This window comes from Dermacentor albipictus, chromosome 7 (genome assembly GCF_038994185.2).
Source record: "Dermacentor albipictus isolate Rhodes 1998 colony chromosome 7, USDA_Dalb.pri_finalv2, whole genome shotgun sequence".
NCBI lineage: Eukaryota > Metazoa > Arthropoda > Arachnida > Ixodida > Ixodidae > Dermacentor > Dermacentor albipictus.
The window spans coordinates 99,458,756-99,467,835 of record NC_091827.1 but is presented as its reverse complement, the minus strand read 5'-3'; the positions used below and the strand labels follow the sequence as shown (position 1 = coordinate 99,467,835).

General features: G+C 54.3%; 1 protein-coding gene across 1 annotated transcript; it reads right to left on the bottom strand.

Annotated features, from left to right (window-relative positions):
• Positions 1-590: 590 nt before the first annotated feature.
• Positions 591-4,620, bottom strand: LOC139047879 (uncharacterized). The gene is made up of 4 exons (XM_070522031.1): positions 4,073-4,620; positions 3,748-3,925; positions 3,140-3,697; positions 591-647 (listed from the first exon to the last, which is right to left on the bottom strand). Exons 1-4 carry the CDS (start codon positions 4,618-4,620, stop codon positions 591-593), a joined length of 1,341 nt encoding a protein of 446 aa, XP_070378132.1.
• Positions 4,621-9,080: the final 4,460 nt, after the last annotated feature.

Here is a 9,080-nt window from a genome sequence, read left to right as displayed (position 1 = left end):
AGGGGATGTTTTGATACGAGCAATAAGACGCCTCACTTCGCAGCTTTGCTGCATGCTGACCTGGCAGAATGGCCGTATCAGGCCCCGGACTTTCGCGATGGACTCCTTTCAGTGCTAACTGCAACGGATATCCTCGGCGCTGGACAATACCAGATGAGCCATTTGTGGTTAGTGACATGTGTTAATAACATCGCGAAACAGACTTGTCGGCAAAGGCGAGTTGTTGGTGAAGGGCCTCAAGTGCCTTGTCATAGACCCGGAATGTAAGAATATCAAGATGAAGGTTCTTTGGCTTCCCCAACACATCGAACAGAGACGAATTGTTGAAGCGCAAGAGCCATATGGCACAGTGCAGTCTATCACGAGATAAATGTGGCGATGTGACGTCATGGAGCGCTAGCAAATGACTAATCGAAACATGGCGTTTACATCGAAGGATGGAGTTTCTGCCAGCAATCTGCCTCATCTATTGAGCATATACGGGTCCCAGTGTCCCATCTTGGTTCCAGGCATGTCCGGCGACAATGCAGAACACCGCGCTACAGTAACTGTCACCGCTACGGTCACCTTGCAGATGCATGTATGGGAACCTACCCTGACAAGCTCGTGGGAGTAGACAAGCTGAGGATGAGACCATCATCGATCATCTAATGGATGTGAGTGAAGTTGTGGATGAAACCGGTGAAAGACGCTCTCATCGACAGGAGCAGAATAAGCCTTCATAGGCTTACAATAGCCTTAGCCAGAAGCTTGCTGACGAGACAAAGCCTGATGAAAACAAGTTGCCCGATGACGAACCAGCTATATCATGGGCAGAATTGCCACCAGTTCAAGATCACCCACCATCAATGGAATCTGCAGGATCGTTGAGCGAGGCCGCTAAGGAGCGGCCGGCGCCATCTGACAATCCATCGCCCTCGGGAAAGGAGGCTCGCGTTCCCAAAGTGTGAAAGTCGACAAAACCGCTCTGAGGAACCCCTACTCCTGCAGATGGCTCTTGTGTTAAAGTGCAAAAAAAGGTCCCCAGTGCATCACTTCATCGAGAAAGGAGGGATGCACCTCTGGAGCAGCGTTTAAACGCTTCACCTACAAAGGTAATCATGGCGGGCACTCTTCCCTTCTAATTTTGGTACTTTAAATGTTCGTGGCTTATACGCAGTAAGCAACGGCAAGTACAGCTTCTTTGTTTGTTACGCAATAGAAAATTAATTATTGCTGTTATCCAAGAAACAAAGATTGAATAAGACGAAAACACAGAAGTAGCTATATCTCCATTCTTATCTGACTATTTGTTTAAGCCATGTAGTAGGCGTTTCCGCCGGTTGTATGTTATTTGTTAGAAAACATTTACAATGTGATTTGCTACATTTGTTTACTGATAGGGAAGGGCGCCTGATATGGTGCGATATTGATATCGGTGTATGTGTGAGCTTTAGAGTTGTGTGTGTTGAAAACACGGAGGACGGCAGACATCAAACGTACGCAGAATGGCCGCGAGAATAAAAGATCGCGCTCGACAGATTTACTCAAGAAGTAGTGACAACGATGCAGACGGCGTTCGTGGACGCCAAGCTAGCACACATGTGGGCGGCGCGGCACTCGCTCACGTGAAGATGGAGAGAGAGAGAGAGAGAGAGAGAGAGAGAGAACAACTTTAGTGAAAATGCCTGCAGAGTCGGTTAGGCTCCCTCCACGCAGGGAGGACAAGCTTTCACCGCGACGCGGCCACTACGTCAGTCTCGTGCATTGTGCTCCTCGAGGTCTGCGTGCCTCGCTACTTCCGGGGATCCGAGAGGGTCGCCGCCCCCTTCCTGGGGGTGCTGCTCCCTTCTCCTCGGTTTCGCGCGGTCGCTGCCTCTCTAGAGCTGCCGAGACCTGCTGGACGGCCTTGAGTTGTGTCTCTTGGTCATAACTCCTCGTTGCAGCCTCTAGCTGCGGCGGGATCGTTGTCTTCTCGCTGGCTTCACGCGGATTTATACTACAGTCCCAAAGGATGTGGGCCGCGGTGGCTCTCTCCTTAGCGCACAATCTACAAAGGTCACTTGCGTACACGCTCGGACACACGTGCTTAGCTAGCACCGGGGTGAGCAGGGACCCCGTCTGTAATTGCCTGTATAGCACTGCCTCCTTCCGGGTAAGCCCCGGATGAGGTGGCGGCATAGTCTGTCTGTTAAGTCTGTACCACTTCACTATTTCGTTGAAGGTGGTCATCTTGTCCTTGGCACTGCACCGCGACCAACACTCCGAGTCGGCCGTGCTTGCAGCTGCGCGGTTGGTTAGTCCTCGCGCGGCTGAGTTGGCCGTCTCGTTGTGGTTCACGTTCCCGCGTTCCGACACGTCACTGCCCATGTGGGCCGGAAACCACGTACTTGATCACCACCGCTCTTTTGTGTTCGATGTGTTCGTCCTTGCGCAGTATGCGCGCGGCCTCACTACATACCCTACCCTTGGCGTAGTTCTTCACTGCCGTTCTAGAGTCACACAACACTGTAGTGCATCCGGGGTCGGAGATGGCCAAGGCGATGGCCACCTCCTCCGCCCGGTGTGCCTCTCGAGTCCGGACGCTCGCCGCAGTCTTCGTTGCACCCGTCGATGCCCCGACAGCCACCACCGCGTATGCGTCGCTGCTCCCTCGATACTCCGCCGCGTCCACGTAGACGGCGCCTTCTTCTCTGGCGTGGAGGTCCACGAGAGCCCTGGCCCTCGCCAACCTCCGCTCCTTGTTGTGCTCGGGGTTCACGTTCCTCGGGATCGGGTAGACCCTGAGCTTTCTGTTGATGCTATCCGGTATAGGTACGTCTTCCTGCTGGTTGGCTTCCCTCGGCTCGAGGCCAAGGTCCCGCAGTATCTGTCTTCCGGTTCTCGTTTCAGAGAGACGCTCGAGTTGCGCCGTTCTCTGTGCTTCGGCTATTTCGTCCAGCGTGTTGTGGACTCCCAGCGCCATGAATTTTTCGGTACTCGTGCTCCCGAGGAGGCCGAGTGCCGCCTTATACGCCTTGCGTATGGTGGCGTCTATCTTGTTACGTTCGCTCGGCCTCCAGTTGTGGAAGGCGGCAACGTACGTTATGTGGCTAACTGCGAAGGATTGAACGAGCCTAGTCAGGCTCTCCTCCTTCATCCCCGCTCTTCTCTTGGACACCCTCTTGATGAGTCTCATTGCCGCGGCCGCTTTGCCCACGAACTTGTTGACCGTTTCACCGTTAACACGGTTTCGCTGGATGAGCAGCCCGAGCACTCGAATCTTCTCGACCTCCGGTATTACCTGTCCTCCCGCTGTCTTGATCGTAATCTTGGGACGCTCGTACTTGGCTTCCATATTCTTTCTTTTCCTGCCCGCTCCTGTCGGTGGAATCACCAGCAGTTCTGACTTGGCCGGAGAGCATACGAGTCCAGACCCGCCCAGCTGCTCCGCGATTGCGTTGACCGCTTCTTGCAGCGTTGTCTCGATGTGTCCATCGCTTCCTCCCGGTACCCATAGCGTAACGTCGTCGGCGTAGATGGTGTGCCGGACTCCCGCTACTCTTTTTAGCCGGTTGGCCACCCCGATCATCACGAGGTTGAAGAGTAGCGGGGAGATCACCGAGCCCTGCGGAGTTCCCACGCTGCCCAGCTTCTTCTCTTCGAGCTTCAGGTCTCCCGCGCAGATTTCGGTGGTCCGTTCCGTCAAGAACTCTTTGATGTACTGGTAATTGTCCTTCTGCCCATGTTTAGCCTGGATACTTGGGCCAAGATAGCCGAGTGCCTCACTTTATCGAAGGCGCTCTGCAAGTCCAGCCCGAGTATGGCTCTGTTGTCATTGGTGCCCGTCGTATCGTCGATGATCTCGTTCTTCAGTAAGATCATGGCGTCTTGCGTCCCGAGCTTCTTACGAAACCCGATGATGGAATTTGGGTAAAGCTCCGATTCTTCCAGGTAACGCTGCCACCTGTTCATGAGAACGTGCTCGAGGACCTTTCCCAAGCACGAAGTCAGCGATATCGGCCTGAGGTTCTCTATGTTGGGCGGCTTGCCAGGCTTGGGGATGAGGATCGTCTTGGCTGCTTTCCATTGCTTGGGCAGCCTTCCTTCTTGCCAGCACTTGTTGTAGAAGTTCGTGAGCGCTTCGATGGCCGCTTCGTTGAGGTTCTTGAGCGCTTTGTTGGTCACTCGATCGGGACCCGCGGCGGACCTGCCATTGAGATCCTGCAGGGCAACTCTGACTTCCCACGTCTGGATGTCTCGGTCTAGCGTCTCGTTCTCGTTGCCTTGGTAATCTGGGTGTCTTTCCGTGGGGGTGGTCGGTAGGTACTTGGCGTCCAAGCGCCTCTTGACCTCGTCCTCCCCGTGTTCGCAGATCGCCTTGTGTAGGATCCTGGCCAGGTTGTTTTGTTGGTGGCCCTTGGTCTTGGTTTCGTCGAGGAGGTGCCGCAGCATGTTCCACGTCTTGCCCTTGTGCATCTGTCTGTCGGCTTCGTTGCAGGCCTCGTTCCACTGTTGGGTGCATAGCACCCTACAGTGGACCTCGATCTGCCTGTTGAGCTCGGCGATCTTCTTCCTTAGACTTCGGTTGGTTCGTCGCTTCTGCCACCTCGCCTTTATGGACTGCTTGGCTTCTATCAGGTGGGCCAGCCGACTGTCCATCTTGTCTATCCGTTCGTCCGTCTCCAGCTCTCTGGTGGCTCCTTCCGTCGTCTCAACGACGTTGGCCGCCCATTGCTCGATGTCTGTAATGTCCAGTTGCACCGCGGGTAGCGCCTTTCGAAAGGCGTCCCAGTCCGTAATGCGATGCTTCCTTATGCCGCTGTTCCCTTGGCCTTCGAGCGGTACGACGACCTCTACGATGTAGTGATCGCTGCCCAGCTCTTGGCCCGTGTTTCTCCATGTGCTTCTCTCGATCCTCCGTCAGTTTTGACGAAGGTAAGGTCCGGAGTTGTGTCTCTCGTAACCGATGTGCCGATCCTGGTGGGAAAGGCCGGATCCGTGATTAGGTTCAGTCCCACGTCGGTGGCGTCTTGCATCAGCTCTCTCCCCTTGACCGTCGTTCTGTGGTAGCCCCAGTCTTGGCTCGGAGCGTTAAAGTCTCCGCACACTACGAGCGTATTGCTCCCCGCGACTGAACTCGCTTTGTGGAAGAGTGCCTTGAATTTCTGTTGTCCGTGGGACGGATTGCTGTAGACGTTCACCAGGAAAGTGCTCTCCTTCCTCCTCTTTCCCGTGATTACTTCCACCGTGCAGTGTTCGATGGCGCTTCTGCCGATCGTTTCGTGTTCCATGAAGGTGATCCCTTTCCTAACGAAGGTGCAGACCCCTCTGCCCTTGCCCTTGGACGTGTCCCTTTTGCTCGGCGGGCTGTCGTGCGACCGGTAGCCCGGTAGTCTCGGCGTTCCTTCGCTGTGTGTTTCTTGAATCATTATGACGTCTGGTTTCCTCGTTAGTTGCTGCAAGTGTTGCTGCAGCACCGCTCTCTTGCCGGTAAAGCCATTGCAGTTCCAGTGCCAGACCAAGAGGTCTCTCACTGGTGGTGTGGATGCTGCTGTACGTGCGGTCCCGTCCATGATTGCTGCAGTTTGGCGATGATCTGTGCTTCCATACCTTGTATTTGTGTCTGTATCTGCGTCTGCAGCTGTGCTTGCATCTGCGCCATCATGTTCTGGATCGCGCTCTGTATGTTTGTTGTCATCTGCTGAACTGTTTGCGCTAGCCCAGTGAGGCGTTCGTTGGTTACCTTGCTGGTCGCCTCAAGACGGTCGAGTCTGTCGTCCTGTTTTTCGATTCTCTCCATTATCTTTCGTTCCTTGGCGCCCTCTATGGCTCTCCTCTTGGGAGCCGGTCCCGCCTCTTTCGTGGCTCTCGGGTCCACCTCGACCTCTGGTTCGTCCTCGGTTATCTCTTCTTGTTTCCTCTCTTGTGCGGGCTTCGGCAGCAGCTGTTGCTGTTGCTACAACGCAATTAATGTCGTTAGCTTCTCGTTGATTTCCTTGATGGTGGCGTCCTGTTCGGCGATTCTCCGCTTTAGCATCTCGTTCTCGTCTCTCAGGGCTTTTACCATCCCGTTCTCTTCTTGGATCGTCTTCGCGGCGTTTTGCGCTGGTGGTTGTCTCTTCTCTGCCATGTTTGCCTTGACTGCGTCGGCCCAGGCGACTCTTCTTGGATCGTCTTCGCGGCGTTTTGCGCTGGTGGTTGTCTCTTCTCTGCCATGTTTGCCTTGACTGCGTCGACCCAGGCGACTCTCGTCAAACGCTTTGCGTTTGACGAGCTTCCTGTTTCGACGTTGACGCTTCCATCTTCACGACGTCGCAGTCGCAGTCGTGAAGATGGAAGCGTCAACGTCGAAACAGGAAGCTCGTCAAACGCAAAGCGATGCTCAACAAACAGATCGCTGAATACGCAACCAAGCTGTGCCGAGAGAACTGGATGAGTACGTGCGACGGGCTGCAGGAAAAGCTGTCGGCGCTCAAGACCTGGTGCCTGCTCAGACACCTGATCGACCCGTTGAGCAGCAAGACCGCAACTAACCGAAACCTCACCAAAGTTCTGAACGCTTACGATGGCAACGGCCAAATGCTCATTGAAGACCTCAAGGCGATCTACCTCTAGACGGAGAGAGGGCGATTTCCAATACCGGAGGAGTACGGGGGACCGGAAAATCCGGCATTGGATGAACGCTTAATCACCATCATGGAGTTATTAACAGCCATAGACGAAAGTAATAAGATGAGCGCACCCGGAACGGACGCCATTACATACAAGCTGCTCAACAACATGAGCGATGCGGCGGCACGCGGGCTCCTGGTTCACATCAACAGAACCTGAGAAAGCTCGAAGTTGCCCGCAGAATGGAAAGAGGCCGAGGTGCGGTTCATACCGAAACCCGGCAAATCTTTGACGATCGAGAACATGCGCCCGATCTCGCTCACGTCATGTGTGGGCAAGGTCATGGAACGCATGGTTCTCAGAAGGCTTCAAGCACACCTGGACGAGACGTGTCAGATGCTGGCGACCATGTATGTATTCCGCCAGCAACTCAGCACCAAATACGTCCTGATTCAATTACACGAACTAGTGATTAAGATAGCAACGAAGTACGCGCCCCGGGGTATACTGGCTTTGGACCTCAAGGGGGCCTTCAACAACGTGTCCCACGCCAGCATGCTCGATAACCTGTGCAAGACGGGGTGTGGCCGCAAGACCTACGGCCATATTAAAGATTTCCTAACCAATATAACGGCGACTATCCGGATAGGAAAGGAACGGTCCGAGCCTGTGGAGCTCGGAGACAGGGGTACCCCACAGGGGTCGGTCCTGTTGCCTCGGCTTTTCAACCTGGCCCTCCTGCCACTGCCCGAACTACTCAATTAGATCGAAGGCGTGGACCACGTGTTCTATACCGACGATGTAACGGTGTGGACGAACCGCGTCGGGTCCGATGCCTCGGCGGAGGAAGTCCGGCAGAGAGCGGCAACGACCGTCCACGAGTATGCCACGACCCGCGGCCTAAACTGCGCTCCACAGAAATCGGAGCTGCTCATGGTACAGCCCAGAGGACCGAAGAGGACCGAACATAATTATCACCATCGACGGTACAGAGATCGAGCCAACGCAGTAGATCCGGATACTGGGCATGGTATTACGCAGCAACGGCAAGGCGCACGCAGCCGTCAACAAAATCAAGACCACATCAGAGCAGGTCCTGAGCACGATCCGGAGAGTCACCAACCGGAACAGAGGGAACAAAGAAGAAGACGCACTGCGCCTGGTGCAGGCATTCGTCGTGTCACGCGTAACGTACTCCGACCCGTACCTCCAGCTTACGAAGGTGAACCGCGAGACGCTGAACACGACGATAAGGAAAGCGGTAAAGTTCGCCATGGGTATTCCAGTCTACTCGTCAATGTAGAAGCTGCTGGACATGGGCTGCCCACAAGACGGTGGATAAGCTGATGGAAGCACACCTATCCCACCAGAGAGTAAGGCTGAGCCAGAGAGAGCACGGCCGGGCCGTCCTACGCAAGATAGGATGGTTAATTGAACAGCAACCGACAACGGAGCCGCTCCCCACAACGTGGAGAAATATTATTAAGACCAAGCCCCCCCCCCCCCCCCCCCCCGGAACATGCAGGAACGACGACGAGAGACGCTCTGCGCGAGCCAAGCCACTGGCTCGACAGCTGGAAGAGGACCCCGAGGTTCTTTACGCGGGCGCCTCGCTTCCCAAGCACGGCACCAGAGCAACGGCGGTCGTCACCACCATCGATAAACTGGTCACAGGCGCGCCTCTACGGACGACGAATACAGCCGAAGTAGAAGAAGTGGCCGTGGCTTTTGCACTCGCACAACCTGGAGATAGGAGCGTGGTCACAGACTCCAAGACCGCCTACGCAAGCTACCGCAAGGGGAACATCTCTCTCGCGGCACTAGCGATCCTCAGCAAACGCAAATCACCGGGACGGGCCGTTGAGCTCGTATGGGTCCCGGCATTTGCGAGTGCAAATGGAAAGCAACGCACTCGCCGACCAATATGCCCGAGAACTGTCAATCCGGGCCGAGGATGAGCCAGAGCTACCGCACCCCGTGACAAATTACAAAGACATCACCCAAATGTACAGAAGCGGCAGATGTAGGCATCCCCGTCCGCATCCGCAACTCAGCCGAAGGAAGCAAACGATCGTGCGACGCACGCAAGAGGGGTCGCTAGCGCATCACGTGCTCTTGCAGAAAATGTTTGTGAAAGCTGACTAAGCATAGTGAAATAGTTTTTTTATGAAGCATCCTTTGTACCCATCTCTTCAAGCGTATGAAAGTTCTTCTGATCCATGGCGTTTTCACTTTATTTTTTGAGTTTGGTAGGAATAAAATTACTTCCACAATGTAGAATCCCACATTTTAATTTTAACAGTTGGTTCTTGGCTTCCCACATGAGATCGTCAAATTTATCTTGCATAATTAACAAAAATCAATGAAGCTTTCATCATTTGCCTTTGTGCAATCCTTAACCGCAATTCTGGTGTCAGTACTTGGGTGCCTTGCACCCGTGCCAAGATCGTCTACCGTCAATAAAATCAATTTGTGGTTAGATATACCCTGTTCTATTCTAACTTCAG

Excerpts from the sequence above, each read along its gene's own strand:
- LOC139047879 (XM_070522031.1), bottom strand. The coding sequence starts at position 4,620 with ATGGACAGTCGGCTGGCCCACCTGATAGAAGCCAAGCAGTCCATAAAG. Across the intron at positions 3,698-3,747 it reads TGCAGAGCGCCTTCGATAAA|AAGGACAATTACCAGTACAT; the intron begins GTGAGGCACTCG and ends AAACATGGGCAG. Across the intron at positions 648-3,139 it reads CAATGAGACTCATCAAGAGG|ATGATCGATGATGGTCTCAT; the intron begins GTGTCCAAGAGA and ends CACATCCATTAG.